Genomic DNA, 15,796 nt, shown 5'->3' on the forward strand with positions numbered 1-15,796 from the left:
ATTCAAATGATAGCAATATTAGAAATCCGGCTCCGGGTGGAAATCCAACTCCAAGTTCAACTTGACTTGACTTGGCTTGGCTCGGCTCAGCTCATGTTGGAATTGAGCATGCCTAGTAAAAATTTGAGGTTGACAAGGTTAGCCAGGTAAAACATTTCAAAACTGACCGTCAAGAGTACGTTCAAATTTTGGTAAACGCAATAGTCAAACAACGCAGCAAACTCCTTTTCACTCTTGATGAAGAAGAACTTTGACCAAGGATTCTCATACTCGTAAGCTTGTAATTCAGATTGCCAACTAGTCCTGTTGTTGTATTGTAATAAGCTGTACCTCGCAATTTAGTGATTCAATGAGTACTTGAAGTTGGGGACTTGGTATAAAAACTTGGTTGAGTAAATGCTTAATCCCATTGTAACCCACATTGGAAAGAATTAGTGCCATTGTGCTTGTTGGCTACCAATCCAACAACGACAACATCTTTCATTGTGGAGCTGCTGATGTGTGCATGAATGGCATCGATTATGGAACTGTATGGAACTGTATGGAACTGCTGCTGATTGCTTTGGGAAGGTGTCTGGCTCACTTGAGAACAGTGATGTGCGTCACAAGGTAGCAAGAGAAAATAAGGCTTTTGGTGTGCGCATGCCACATTGAGCTTAACTCCATCTTCTTTCTGTCTTTGGTACTCTAGCGAGGCTTTGAGACAGCTCTCGGTCCTTTCAAGTCCTGCTTTCGTCTTTTTAGGGTATTTCTACATTGGTTCATGCTCGATCAGTTTGTACCACCAACTCGCTCAAAAGCTGACACTATGATATGCATATTATAGCGTTTACCGGAGAATGGTTTCTAAAAAGTCTCTAGCCTCTGTGTATAATATCAGATCACTGAGAATGCAACCCACTGTATTCTTGTAAATCTCTCGATGCTCAAAAACCTTAACTCTGTGGTTGTAATATTACCAGTTTCAGAAAGAAACGAAAAAAAAAAAAAAAAAATTAATTTGGACGCGTAAACAAAAAAAAGTTTTATCAGTGTCCCCTCAAAATTGAAAACGCCAAGAAGCTTATAGGGGACGGTGTATCGGGGCCGGGGGCCATACAACAATCCATGGCTAAATCATTGTTTCAAAGATCGAACAACATTGATTGTAACAGAAAAGTAGAAGAAATAAAGAAGAAGAAAAAAAAAATGATAAGCTCAGTCGTTTAAGGTACGAAGTGGAAAGAACAAAGTAACGCGTCTTTACATGTGAAGTACAAAGTCACAGGGTAAAAATCTGGTGTACTGCATTCACAACAACAACAACAACAACAACCGTCCTTATAATGGTACCTTAAAATCGAAGAAACCCGTTTGTAGTACAAACTATAAAACGTGTGCATGTAGTCAAGCTAGTTATTGTAACCTACATTCTCAACTAAAACAAGAACCAGACCTCATAACCTTAATTTTAGCACAAATGACGTAAGCAGAACCAAATGAAAATGGAAATGAGAACACGTCAATAAAAGATTGACTTAACAATATATCAAGAGAAGCCAAAAGGCTTATGGAAGAAGAGAGGGAGTTCAGCTTGCTCAAAGACCATTGAAGGACGACACTTCTTTTCACAAGAGTATGGTATTTCTTTCTCCTCCTCTACAATTGATGAAGACAATGCGTCAGGTACCCGACACCTTCTATCCACATTATAGAGGTGTGGCTTTACTTGAGCTTCTTGAATCAATTCCCTTGTCTCTTTTTTTTTTTTTTTGTAACTTTTACATTCGCCCATAATTGACCGGGTTGGGTGATCTGAAACATGAGACTACAAATTGTTTTTGGCAAAGATATAATTTTAATTTCTAATATTTCACAGGACGGTAAAATAGGGTGAAAGAAGCTTTGAGTATGACCTATATCTGGACAGTCTAATCCTTCTCAACAAGACAGTCATGACACAGTACGTGGTTACCTCTATTTTGTTCCTTGTTGTATTGTTTTCTTGTGTACCTGTGAAAAGGTTAAGCGCCAAATCAAACAGACCAAAATCATTTCGTGTCCCAGTTACACAAAGAAAGGTATCCAATATTTCTTTTTTTTTTTTACCAATTGTCTGGCAGTATAACAACAGCCCTTTTTTTTTCATATCTCTGCCAAAGCATCTGCCCATTTGATCCCACCGATATTCAGTAGTGAAATAGAGACTTGGACCAAGGTCTAGCTAATTCAGGTTGATCCCACTACTTCTAAACACACACAGCTGCCGAATTCACACTTTCCACTCACAGAAGCTTTACCGCCCGTAAAAATAGAAATGAGCGTTGAGCATCATCCACAACAGCATTATCAGGCTCAAATCCAACAACAGATGCAACAACAACAGATGCAACAACAACAGATGCAACAACAACAGATGCAACAACAACAGCAGCAGCAGCAGCAAATGCAGCAGCAGCAGCCGGAAACTCCGCAAAGACAGGTATCTTTCAACGTTTCCGACCATTATCAAATATTGGAGATTGTTGGTGAAGGAGCATATGGTATCGTATGTTCAGCCATCCACAAGCCATCACAACAAAAAGTGGCGATCAAAAAGATCGAGCCATTTGAAAGATCAATGTTGTGCTTGAGAACCTTGCGTGAACTCAAGCTTTTAAAACATTTCAATCATGAAAATATCATATCGATACTTGCTATTCAACGGCCATATGATTATGCCCATTTTAATGAGATCTACTTGATCCAAGAGTTGATGGAAACAGATTTACATCGTGTGATACGTACACAAACATTGACTGATGATCATATACAGTACTTTACATATCAAACATTACGAGCTTTGAAAGCTATGCATTCGGCAAATGTTTTGCATCGAGACTTGAAACCGCTGAATTTACTACTCAACTCCAATTGTGATTTGAAAATATGTGATTTTGGTCTTGCTAGAAGCATAGCCTCCCTGGAGGACAATTTTGGGTTCATGACAGAGTATGTGGCTACTCGATGGTACAGAGCTCCAGAAATCATGTTGACTTTCCAAGAGTACACTACTGCTATTGATGTTTGGTCGGTGGGGTGTATATTGGCCGAAATGTTGAGCGGCAGACCTTTGTTTCCAGGAAGAGATTATCATAATCAGTTGTGGTTGATTATGGAAGTTTTGGGTACTCCCAACATGGAAGATTATTACAATATCAAATCGAAAAGGGCAAGAGAGTATATTCGGTCATTGCCATTTTGTAAAAAGATTCCATTTGCTGAGTTGTTTAAGAATGTGAATAATGCTCCAATAAACCCACTAGCGTTGGATTTGTTGGAAAAATTACTAATTTTTAACCCTGCTAAACGTATCACCATGGAAGACGCTTTGAAGCATCCGTATTTGCAATTGTATCATGATCCAAATGATGAGCCTGTTAGCGAAAAAATCCCCGAGGATTTTTTTGATTTTGATAAAAAGAAGGATGAGTTGACCATTGAGGAGTTGAAACGGATGTTGTATGATGAGATAATGAAACCTTTATAAAGAAAAACAGTATACCCAATGCACACCTAGTATACGAATTGATTGTAGGAGGAGAGTCGTAGAAGGTACATCCCGAAATAACTATTCGAAGAATCGATTCCAAAAACTAATAACATTCAAACAAAACAAAAAACACTATAAAATGAACTAAACAAAGGTGAGGAGGGGGGAGGGGGAGTGGGATATTTATCATCATCATCAGAGCATGTACTCTTCTGTAACTGCTATGTCTCTCTTTGCGTAATGCCGCTACTTCTTTCTTCCAAACAAGCCTCTCTTCTTTTTCTTCTTACCACCATCATTTTGCAAAGAACTAGCACTATAATTCTGAGCTTGATAAAGGGGTTGTTCATCAAAGTTAATCACCGGTCTTCCGCCTCCTCCCATATGTTGTTGCGTACCATCGTCTTGTGCGCCTCCTTGTCCATTCAAATTATAGAATGGGAAATCTTCATGAAACCCCCAACCCAAACGGCCACTCTCTAATTGGTCTCTGTAATTGACATCACCAGTGATTGCATACTCAAACCCACGTATGGTATCCAAAGGTCTCTCATTTCTGTTTCTCGTAGGGTTGGACATGTCAGTTTGTCTAATTGGCTGTCCAAAGATATCCTTCAAATCAGCTGAGTCATGGGACAAATAAGATGGTCTTCTAGTATCTCTTTGAGCGGCTTGTTCAAAAGGTTGGGCTTCATTGACAGCAGTTAAAATGGGATCATGAACGTTGGCTGTGTGTACCTTATAGTTTTCCTGGTCCTGCTGGGTGATTTTCACATCTATGTGTCCCTCTTGTGGGGTTTTGTTGGATGATTTTGATCTAAAGATAGCCATGACTGTATAGTAATAGCGAGTGTAGTGACTGCGTTGTTAAACCTGGTTAAAGAGCAAAGAAGAAAGGCTGATAAAGTGGAACCTTGTTGTGGTGGGTTTTTCTCTGTTTAAAGTTGGATGTAGTAAAATTTGTTGTTGGTTGAAATCAGGAAGGGGATGTTTAAGAATAAAAAAAAAAAAAAAAGAAAAAAAAAAATTTCCTTTGCGTAATGGCTAAATATTTCATACATGAAAATCCATACGATATATATATATATACATGGGTATATGTGTCTACAACTAAGAGAATGAAGTGTACATCTTCCACGTAATACGTTTGTTGGATGGTGCTATTCTCTTGAGAATGTTTACTCTGGTCTCTATGAAGATGGAAAATTTTCCTCACAGCCTTGTTTCCGGCGTTAAAAGATTAATAGAGTGCTTACTACTGTGTATTATTTTGTGTATGTGTTTGCTACTATTGTTTTTCTTGTTTTGTTATCCCCATCAACTCTATTGTCCAAATTCCTCTATCTCCATTGATCTTGAACTGGAACAAAGGGGAGAACTCAATTTTTTTTTTTTTCTTCTGCTTGGGAAGTCTTTAAAGGGAGATAGTTTGTGTGTGTGTGTGTGTGTGTGTGGCTGTGTGGCTGTGTGGCTGTGTGGCTATATGTTCTGTGTGCATGTGTGTTCCTGAATTCATACGTCACCTTAGGTCTACACAGAACCGTACCGCCAGATCAACACAACAGATTTTTTGTTTATATTCTCTCTGGCAGGAGTCTCTGATGCTTCAATATGAGCGTGCGCCTCGTTCCCGTTTTGCATCGGGAAGGAAAGGATTGGAAAGGAAAGCCCAGAAGATACACAAAAAGAGCTCAACTATGCACAGTAAGAATTTAGAAATCAGACGCACCGCGCGCAACACCTCCTTCGAGGAACGAGGGAGATACGGATTTGCAATTGTACTTTCAACTTCGACATCGTCCGAGAGTATAGATTTGAGCTGGAGATCATTAGGCAAAAAGATGTATATCCGAGCTTAGAAATCAACTCTTTCTCATCGTCGATTGGTTTAATCTCCTCAAGTATACCTGGAATTTGCCTCAATGCTTGGCTCGGATCATGGCTTATTGAACATATGAAGCACACCTCGTTACAAATAAGTAAATAATAAGAGGTGGTATTTTTTCGCAGACTTTGCAACGGTGAGTGTGTTGGCTTTAGAGCTCCGTCATAGGTAAAGACCTTTGAAATACTTGTCGCGTGGGGTAATGTCGAGTTGTACACAGTTGCGACATCGGCTGAGAACTCACAAATTTCTTTCACCAAAAAGCTACCCCTAGAGAAGAGAATAGACTGACACACAGGAACACTACTATCCCTCTTATTCTTTTAATCTGCATACCATCCCATCATGACTTCTACCCGCAAGAACCCCATACAATTTGTGTCCTTGATATCGCGAACTGACAAGCCATTATACATCCAATCCTTCCTACCAGAGCTAAACTCTGGTACAAAAGAAGCGAGCTCCGAAGGACAGCAGCCCGAATCAGTTCAATCAACATCGACAATCAACAAGTTCCTCAAATTCAACTTTTTCAGCCACATGGCACTAGATATTTTTTCTTCACCTACATCACTAGCTCTACGTGAACAACAACATCAACATCAACAACAAAACTCCAATGGCGTCTTGCTCTTGTTTATCCAAGACCAAGTAATTGTGTATGGGTACGAATCCAACAATGGGTTGAAGATAGTTGTCGGTATGGATCAAAGTGCCACGATAAATCAGGATAACTTATACAAATTCATAACATCGGTTTACAAGTTGTATCTTAGAGTCGTGTGCAATCCATTTAGAAATTTTGGCACCAATGAACAAACCCAGCAAGAGGAGAGCAATGAAGAAGATGTATTGAATTCGCCCAAGTTTGATCAAGGAGTAAAGAAATTGGTGGATGATTTTATATAGCTTATAGACATAAACACAATTTTTCCTTTCTCAATTCCTATTTTAATACAACGTTTGCTCCCCTTAGCTCCAAGTATGCTTGATCAACACCAGGGTGCATATTTTTTATAACCTCTTGATAAATTTCGACATTGTGGAATCGTAACTGGTTAGCTGGGTTCTTATACTTCCCCTCCAATCCTGTAATATCACAATAATGTTTCTTTGGCAACAAACTTGGTGGTGCAGTAACTGACAAGTAAGTGGGCTTATCCACAGGTAGGTTTTCCTTCTGTTGTATGCGTTTGATTTCGTCCGATATTAATTGTCGACTTGGTTTATAGCGTCTATTTCCAACGGGTGCCCTGTTTGGATTTTGCTTGAATGAATGAGGTTTAGTGGTGATTTCCAGAAGCGCATGAAGATCTGTGGACGTCGTTGTGGCAGGTGTTACCGATTTTGACATAATGATGGACGACACTATAGGATGAGAGCGTGCTCTTGAAGATGGGAAGAAAAAGGCTTTGGTGGTCTCTTTGCACCATCTTCTTTATGGTACTGCATAAAAAGGATTCACCAACCACAGTGCGTCAACGGCCAAACAAAACATCTTTCTACACAGTGTCAGTGTGAGTAGAGAGGTGTTGCTTATTGAGTCACACACACACCAGACCGCAAGAGAACCACATTCCTGCTTTTCGTTCGTTTCTGTACACACCATCAAATGCATAGCGACTAATACGCATAGAATAGCATCCTGGAATAGACTCTCACTACATACACTAACACCCACAATGATACTATCGAAATTCCCCACGAAACTACCAAACTTACTTGCATTCAAAACGACCCCCACAAACCACAGCTACGTAACCCCACTAAGAAGTTTTACAACAAGCACTCGTATCTTTCAAACCCCACTCGAACTATATACCAAACGAGTACAACAAGGTAAGTTACGAGATGACCCATACCAACACAAAATCATCTCTTCATTATCGCAATTACATGAACTGTTGAACACATACCAGCCACCCAAAGTCGAAATTCCAACGTATCAAGATTTGAAACCAAAATTTTCCCTCATAAAGACATTTTCATCATTTTTCGGCCGCAATGGTGGCAGTTCAGGCTCCACCACCGGTGCTTCCGATTATGATTTTGGCAACGACGGTACGGGTGTCAAGGGTATCTATCTATATGGGGATGTCGGGTGTGGGAAAACCATGTTGATGGATCTTTTTTACCAAACAGTGCCACCACACTTGAACAAGAAACGTGTTCATTTCCATCAGTTTATGCAAAACTTGCACAAGCGTACACATCAATTGAAAATAAAGTACAGTTCCAAGCTGAGCTCGGGCGAAGAACATGATGATATTGATGTGATTCCTATATTGGCAGCTGAAATTGCTCGTGATTCTACTATTTTGTGTTTTGATGAGTTTCAAGTGACCGATGTTGCTGATGCCATGCTGTTGCGACGTTTATTAATGATGTTGTTGTCGCCAGACTTTGGAGTTGTTTTGTTTGCCACGAGTAATCGCGCTCCCGATGACTTGTACTTGAACGGTATTCAACGAGTCAGTTTTATCCCTTGTATTCAATTGATTAAACATAAATGTCGAGTCATTTATTTGAACTCGCCAACCGATTATAGGAAAGTGCCTAAACCCATTAGTTCGGTGTATTACTCGCCCAAACCAGGAGTGAAATGGGACTCCAGGGTCAATCGTGCCAATTGTGCCAAGCATGTTGCTCAATGGTATGAATATTTCAATGACGGTAATACTTCGTGTCAGGATCAATTGACTGATTTTGATCTTGAAGTATGGGGGAGAAAAATCCCCATCCCGTTATGTTCACCGCCCAATGTGGCCCAATTTACATTTTTTGAATTATGTGGAACCCCAAGGTCAGCAGGTGATTATCTAACGTTGGCTGAGCTGTTTCATTCATTTATGATCACAGATATCCCATATCTTAGTATCGACGCTAGAAATGAAGTGCGTCGTTTTATTACGTTTTTGGATGCAGTTTATGATTCCCATGGTCGGTTGGCTGTTACTTGTGCTGCTCCATTCAAGGATTTGTTTGTAGAACCAGAAGACTTGGCAGAGGGAAATTATCAATTGTACAAACGACAAAAGGATAAAGGTGTTGAAGAAACATTTGAAGACGACGAGTTGGTGACAAAGCATGGATTTGATAAATCGATTGCGAAAAAGGCAAATATGTTTGCCAATGATGAAGAACGATTTGCATTTGCTAGAGCTTTGAGTCGGTTGTCCCAAATGAGTACAACTGAATGGATAGAGCATGGGCAGTGAAAAGTATGTTGTGTAGACATTTATAGAGACGTTTGTAACTGTAAAAGTATTTATTCGTAAATTGACCTAGAGTAAAAGTATGTTGAGGTATTTTCTGCAAGAGTCAAAGTTGTGACTTATATCGCTGCATTTACAGCCTACATTATGGGCATTGACGCAGAATTGAACAAGGAGCCTCTCGGAAGCTGTTTTCCAAGTCTGTGATGTACATTTTGTAGTCATCGTGTAGGGCCATTCCTAATTTAGCAATCTGTGCTGTGTTAAAGATTGTTATGAGCTAAGGGAACTTAAGAAGGTTGCGAATTTACCTCCCTTTGACATTCACGTGCAATTTCTCTTTTTCCTCCCTTCTTCCCCACTCCACCATGCACCTTGTTTCGGTCTCGTTGGACAAATTCAAAAGTTGTGCCCGTAACAAAATCATGTAAGAATATATTTGTCGTTGACCATTGGTGAGACTTGTAAGTGCAGTTTTATAATGAGTTTTTATTAAACTATTGAAGAAACTAGTAGAAGTCATGGCATCCTTCCGAGCTGGAGAACGGTTGCCAACTTTGATATGTGATACCACAAATCATCATAGGAAGTATTTTCGAATTTGTTTGTCCAACCATTGTGCCATCACGGTTAAAAAGACTTTACGCCAAACTATCGAGATAAAACTCAAGGGAGAAACAGACACTTTTTCAAAGGCAATTACAATTCACTGTGCGTGCTAGATGGTGCTGAATTACAGTTGGAAGAAAGAAACGTGCGGTGGCTCTGGAGCATACCGATTATTGACTTGGATAGAGTTGACTCGTTATACGTGGCCATTACTGTCATAACTAGGATCATCTAATACCCCATGTATATCCTTTTCACGCGTGAAATTTCAAGCAGTTTAACAGTTTTGGAATTGCTGCAACCTGTTGGAATTGCATGTTTTTGATGCTATTCGATTTTTGTTTAGAAGTTGTGATACTTCCACCTAATGTAATTCGGTACATTAGATATGTTGTGTATTGTAAAAAGATGATCAAATTGTTTGTAAATATCAGTGGCACCCACTCCATTTAGATACATTAACCCTAATGTATCAACTCGTTTTACTCATATATACAGGCTGGGTTGTTGAACAAGTAAGGAAGATGGGACAGTATGTTAACACATAGGTTATCTACTACATTGGACAACCCTTAAAAAATGAATGCATTGTGTGAACACATAAATTTGCCGTTTTTTCTGTTGCACAACGTTAGGATTATATTACTCGTAAAAAGCGTGGGGAGGTATAAAGAAAACGATCGCAACAGAGTTCTAGAACAACCTTGTTTTACAATACATCAATATTTTGGATATTGATGTCTCATATATATCAAATCAGGAAAAATAGAATAAAAAGGAGGGGATGATGCAAAAAAAGAATAACACGAAACCTTGGTTGTTGTTGTTGTTGTTGTTGTTTTTGGCGTGTCTGTGTTATAAACCCCAATCAGGGTCAAATAACAAGTGCGGTCTAGTGAAAGGGATTTTGTTACTGTATCGAAGGACAAGAACAAGGGGTAACGTCGTTTTTTTGGAATAGAAACGAGATTGTTTAATTATACGCGGTCGATACTTACATAAAACCGATTGTTGTTGGACAAAATGGAGATGCCAAGCAGGCACACAAGGAAGGGAAACAAAACACAGGGTACGGTTAGGTTTCTCTTTTTTATTTATTTTATTTTTTTGATTTTGTACGTGTGTGTGTGTGTGTATATATTAATTACACCAGATTTACTGTAGACAGTTGCCAAATGCTGAATCAAGTGGGCTCTATATTGGAGCATTCTAATAGTTACAAGGTAACAGGGTTTCAGCACCACTTGAAATTTGCAAGACCAAACCCGCATCTACTAATGTGGGTTAACTTTGAAATAAGCCCGGGTGGGAGGGAGAAACAAATTGGCTAGATTTCATATTGCCGAAGCAATCACATCAATCCTGTATCTGTCTCTTCTACAAGTGATGCTTGCTTCCTATAATACAAATGTCTTAAATGATAAGTGTATCTAATTTCGGAGATAGAAAGTATATGTTATCTTGCAATAATCTCAAAGTAGTAATAGGTACTACTCAATTGGGAAGAACTGGTTTGTGTAATTTTCTTTAAGTTCTGTAGTNACAAAAGTTGGAAATGTAGATTGTATACAGTACGCACCTCCTTTCGAGAGAACAAATATGTCAACAACACACAAAGAAGACATTACTAACGCTTTGTTGAGCATTCCTCAACAATAATCAATAAAGTACGAAAAGAATACTTAAGTAAAGAAGAAGGAGCAATTAGATAAGGCAACTTAACTAGGTATATTTGGCTACATTGCTTATCGTCCTTTGATAGCAATTAATACAGAAAAATTCTCTTGGCAATAAGGTTACCAAATCACCGCACACTGCTTTGTATCTTTTTGTCACTTTGTCTGTTATTAGAGTTGCTACACTAACTGTGACGTTTTCGGGATTTTGTAACCGTAGTCACCAAGAGTCCCCCATATCGTACAGAAGAACACGGGATCCGCAATTAGTATTTCCGCTTGAAAAAAAAAAAAGAACGATTCGGCCGACGACCGAAGTTTCAATTCTGATATATTGCGAATACGGATGAAATGTTTGTGGGACTAGTTCTCAGTAAGATATGTTTCAATAGTGAACCGAGAGTGTCTGAGAGTTTCGCTTCCACCTCTCTTCACAGAGAAGCAACCTCCCCCCCCTTGAGTTGTTGAAGAAATTCCAGCTCATTCTGAGTTTGTGCTATTTTTAGCCACCAATTGTAGCAGTGAACAGTGAAGTAATTCGAGAATTTTAAGCCGAGGCACGTAACCAGCAACACTGTTATTTGCAATAACACAAAACAAAGAACACACAATAAAAAACAAGAACAATAGGACAGGAGTTCCTTCGATTGCTAGGAACAAACGAAGAAGAAGAAGAAGAAGAAGAAGAAAAACACCTCAAAGACAGATTATATATGTACGTACGAAGTGCTAAAACCCACCTCACAAATGAAATTCATAACCAAGCTAACAGAAGTAACAAAATCAATGCTATTCTTGCCTTCCGCATAGCAAGGAATCTCTCTCAAAAACAGCGAAATTCGGCAATACATTTAACTGTAGGTTGTTGTGGGAAATGGTACTGACATTGTGGGTAAGAGATGTAGCTCTTGAAGCCTTGTAAGCTATTCCATAGATTGGTATGGTTGTTGCCTCTCACCAGCAGCGTGGAATTATGAAAGCAAGCTACTGCACTGTCTCAAGTTTGTGAAGCAACAACAATTGTCTAAATGTAGTTCACAAGCAATAAAAACTAACAAAATTTGTGTAAACAAAAAAAAAAGGAAAGAAAAGGTAAACAAAAGTGTGTGTTTATATGCAGTATCAGAGCAAATCTCATTTTACACACAATGCCTAAACAGACAACCAACTTAATACAATACAATACACTACAATTTAATATTACATCGAGAAACGAAAATAAAAAAAAAATTAAATCTCATACTTAAGATTTCAGATCTGACAACCAAAAGTAAAAATCAAGTCTAAGCATACTAATTAACCAACCAATCACCCACCACTCAACACACGCACACACACCCAAGCTTACTAGAAGGGAAGAAGTGAACTATTCCAACCTACTCAAATAGACTTCCCCTCCCCTCCCCTCACCTCACCTCACAGGTGCTTGCAAATTGATACGTATCCTACTACACTCGCTTTTTTCCTTTACTTTTTGGATACACATCACCATCTCGTCCAGATTCACATTGACTAAAGTGCCCGTCATATCTGGAGCGCCCTAAACATTGTCACATAGTTGAATCTACACACATATCAAAGTTTGAGCTACTGAGAGTAATCACCCCCCCCCTTGTTTGTTGCTGAAATCTTTGGTTGCAAGAATATCAAAGAGGCAGCCAAAAAAAGAAAACAAAAAAAAGAGCAATCTCATTTAGCCACCGTTGACCACCACAATCTACATATAACACATAGGCAGATCTCCAATTTGCTTTATTTTATTTTTTTTTTTTCAACCAGCTATAGGACAAACGTTTCCCATCCATCCATCATGTCTAATGTTTCCATAAATAGTCAGAACTTGTATGACATATCGCTCAACTCAAGAAAACTGTCTTGTCCATCAGTACCACCACCACCACCCTCAACCAAAGTGAATGGTGGAAACTCTGCTCCGAAGAGAGTGGCTTCAAGAAGTGCATTACCCACATTGAAAGAGCACAGTGCATCTGTTTCAAATATACCGAAAAGACCGGGCGATTACTACATTCAAAAGATCAACTCCAAGTCGTCATTAAACTTGAACAAAAGTCAACCGACTGTTCCATCATCGTCGTCTGTACCAACAAACCCATCCAGAAGAAGAATGTCTCAAGATTCCGTCATGTCTATCCAATCTTCGTCATCTTCCTTTGAGGACCATGCACTGGTTGTGTCGTCACAATTTGATGCCCCAGTTGCCAGTTCAAGTTCTGCCATTACGTCGAGCACTTCTCCATCACAATATAGTCGAGGATCTCAAGTAGTGGACTCTCGATTAAGTTCAATGACTTCTGCCTCAACATCGGCATTTGAATCAAAAGTTTCTTTGGATGAAAATGAATCCGCGATATCTTTGGTCAAAGCTCCTTCAAATTTCAAACCACAAGCCTTAAAGGCAGCATCGACAACAAATGTGCTAAAGTCATTTCCAGTACTGAAACCCCTCAGTAAAAAGGAACGTTCAAAGTCGGTGACTACAGTGCCCACCTTGAATCGCACAAAATCAAAGTACATGAGCTCACAAGACAGCAAGGAACGTCAACAATTGAGAAAGAAAAAGTATGAGGAAAATGATGACGATGAGGAGATATTGTCCAATGACTTGGATAGTTTGATCTTCAACGTACCCGTGATCAAAAACAATGAATTGTATTCATTGCAAAAGGGAAGTAGTACCACACTCAGCAAATCCAAGTCAAGATCAAACTCAGCTTCTTCCAGTACTGTGACCATACTATCAAGAAACGACTTAGTCAGTGATGACAATGACAAATACAATATTAGACCCTGTCCTTTACCAGGAAAATTGAGTACTAATCAGTTGCCGACACTTTATACAAACAACGATGATAGTATAATTGAAGAAGATGAGGCCACTTTTGATGAGGATTCGGAAATCACCGCCAACATTTCCGATTTTTATTCCCAAAGAAGTGCTTCGGTTTCAAAATTGATGAAAATGACAAGGGAGCAAAATTTGATGTATAAGTTACCGTCTTTTATCAAATCCCAATCATCAATGGAAGATTTGCACTTGATATCACCCGAAAAGTTGAATTTTCTTGATCAAACTAGACCAATTAATTTACCACCAAAACCAGCGTCCGACAAGACCAAACATAATCGTGAGTTCACAAAGAGTCTAAGTCTGTTTGAAAGTGTTGCCAAGTCTCAACACGACTCAAGAATCAAAACTGTTCAATCAGCACTTTATCACCAGCAACAATGGATTAAGATACTAAACTCCTTGATGGATTTGGACACGAAGCATTTCAACAAAAAGTTCACTAGTGAAAAGAATCAATTGAGAAAGCTAGCCTGGGATTGCAATGTTCCTTCAAATCTAGCATTCCAGTTCTTGATGAAAATATTGTCCAACAACTACTCATCGCAAGACTCGGTGAACACGATTCGTAACCTGTTTGAGTTGTTTGACCAAAAATTGCAAGGGTTGACTGAGGTAATGAAACAGAGTAAGAATCGTGAATTCAACAAAATAATGGACTCGGTATTGTCAAAGCCCTTGATTGCCAACTCTGGTGTTGATATGAGTCAATTCAAGACCAACTTTATCCATCTTTTGTATATAAAGAGCATGAGTGAAACCGGCTTATCAGAAAAGGATCATTCAACAATCCCCATCATCTTGACTATATTCCCCCAGCAATCTGTCATTGACATTTATTGTTTGTTAGAATTGATCAATCAAGAGATTTTCAACCGTGAATTCATCAACAGTTATACTCCACCCTCGGGAGAAACTAGTGAATTGACTTTCCATGACACATTTAAGTTGATGCTTCAATTTAATGACTCGTTACCATTATCATTATCGGCTCCAACCACACCAATCATAGATCAAGGCAGGTTCGAGCCGGTCAAAAGCGATGAAAGTCAGGACAAAAACTCAACCAACTTGGTTGTATCTCCAACATCAGCAAGTATTGAGATTGTAACCAAGTTGTTGACACTACTCATTATCAATTCGCAATCGACCAAAACCAAATTGAAGAACAATCAAAAGTTGATAAAACTGTTCGTCAAGACGATGTTTTTGGATTTCCATCTTGGTTGGAATTCGTATAGTGAATTGATCAAACTGGATAAATCAATCAGGATCAACAACTGTTCTGATCAAAGGTTGAATTTGGAAAGGTTTGTAGCAAGGTGGACGTCACATCATTTTGGGTAAGTGACAAAAAAAAAAGAGAATCCAACAAAAATGTCCAATATGTGATAGAATGCAACGTGAACAACGCGCAAAAAAATGGTTTTATTATAGAGTAACGGCAACAGGGTTTGTTTAATTTTTTGGGCTTTTGAGGTTTAGAGGTGACTAAAATAAGCTAGTTCTTGTTTGGTTTTTTTTTATTTTTTTTTTTTCTTTTTGGTTTTTATAGGTTCTTCGTTTAATTTATTCATTCTTGTTTGATTTGATTCTTTGTATCGATTAAATTCGATGGAGGAAAAGAGATGCCTAGTAGACTCTGTAGAGTTCTGAATCTAGGGATTGATCGTAGCAGAAAAGTAAAAAGAAAAAAATATGCTCCCAGACAGGGAATTGAACCCTGGTCTACCATGCGACAAACGGTAATTCTAGCCACTAAACTATCTGGGATATTTTTTGAGAAGATTAGTGCTCGACAATACACATAGTACTATATCCGAAAACCATCCTGCAATTGAATAGCACTTAGACCATCGACTTATGCAGTTGACACAATCGCTGAGTCTATTGAGAACTTTTTACGTCTCATTTCCACTATTTAGAGCTTGATTGGGTTCAAAACAATGAAAATCCATGGGCTGAGAAAGATTTTTATTTGCGGCAATTTTTGCCAAAAAATTATTGCAAAATGTTAACATCAGATACTTCACT

At 38.8% G+C, this 15,796-nt stretch overlaps 6 protein-coding genes across 6 annotated transcripts; 4 read left to right on the plus strand and 2 right to left on the minus strand. All coding sequences in view use genetic code 12, as the record gives it.

Moving 5' to 3' along the window:
• Positions 1-2,296: 2,296 nt before the first annotated feature.
• On the plus strand, positions 2,297-3,508 carry CEK1 (mitogen-activated serine/threonine-protein kinase; the record flags this gene model as incomplete). Its single annotated transcript, XM_051751786.1, has 1 exon — positions 2,297-3,508. One exon carries the CDS (start codon positions 2,297-2,299, stop codon positions 3,506-3,508), a length of 1,212 nt encoding a protein of 403 aa, XP_051609071.1.
• Positions 3,509-3,757: 249 nt separating this feature from the next.
• Positions 3,758-4,342, minus strand: KGF57_002470 (uncharacterized protein; the record flags this gene model as incomplete). The annotated part of the gene is made up of 1 exon (XM_051751787.1): positions 3,758-4,342. The coding sequence occupies one exon, from the start codon at positions 4,340-4,342 to the stop codon at positions 3,758-3,760; it is 585 nt and encodes a 194-aa protein (XP_051609072.1).
• Positions 4,343-5,741: 1,399 nt separating this feature from the next.
• KGF57_002471 (uncharacterized protein) lies at positions 5,742-6,305 on the plus strand (the record flags this gene model as incomplete). The annotated part of the gene is made up of 1 exon (XM_051751788.1): positions 5,742-6,305. The coding sequence occupies one exon, from the start codon at positions 5,742-5,744 to the stop codon at positions 6,303-6,305; it is 564 nt and encodes a 187-aa protein (XP_051609073.1).
• A 37-nt stretch (positions 6,306-6,342) lies between these two features.
• Positions 6,343-6,750, minus strand: KGF57_002472 (uncharacterized protein; the record flags this gene model as incomplete). The annotated part of the gene is made up of 1 exon (XM_051751789.1): positions 6,343-6,750. The coding sequence occupies one exon, from the start codon at positions 6,748-6,750 to the stop codon at positions 6,343-6,345; it is 408 nt and encodes a 135-aa protein (XP_051609074.1).
• A 328-nt stretch (positions 6,751-7,078) lies between these two features.
• On the plus strand, positions 7,079-8,614 carry KGF57_002473 (uncharacterized protein; the record flags this gene model as incomplete). Its single annotated transcript, XM_051751790.1, has 1 exon — positions 7,079-8,614. One exon carries the CDS (start codon positions 7,079-7,081, stop codon positions 8,612-8,614), a length of 1,536 nt encoding a protein of 511 aa, XP_051609075.1.
• Positions 8,615-12,706: 4,092 nt separating this feature from the next.
• On the plus strand, positions 12,707-15,109 carry KGF57_002474 (uncharacterized protein; the record flags this gene model as incomplete). Its single annotated transcript, XM_051751791.1, has 1 exon — positions 12,707-15,109. The coding sequence occupies one exon, from the start codon at positions 12,707-12,709 to the stop codon at positions 15,107-15,109; it is 2,403 nt and encodes an 800-aa protein (XP_051609076.1).
• Between the last annotated feature and the right edge of the window lie 687 nt (positions 15,110-15,796).

Source organism: Candida theae (genome assembly GCF_024610275.1).
Source record: "Candida theae strain CBS 12239 chromosome Unknown scaffold6, whole genome shotgun sequence".
NCBI lineage: Eukaryota > Fungi > Ascomycota > Pichiomycetes > Serinales > Debaryomycetaceae > Lodderomyces > Lodderomyces theae.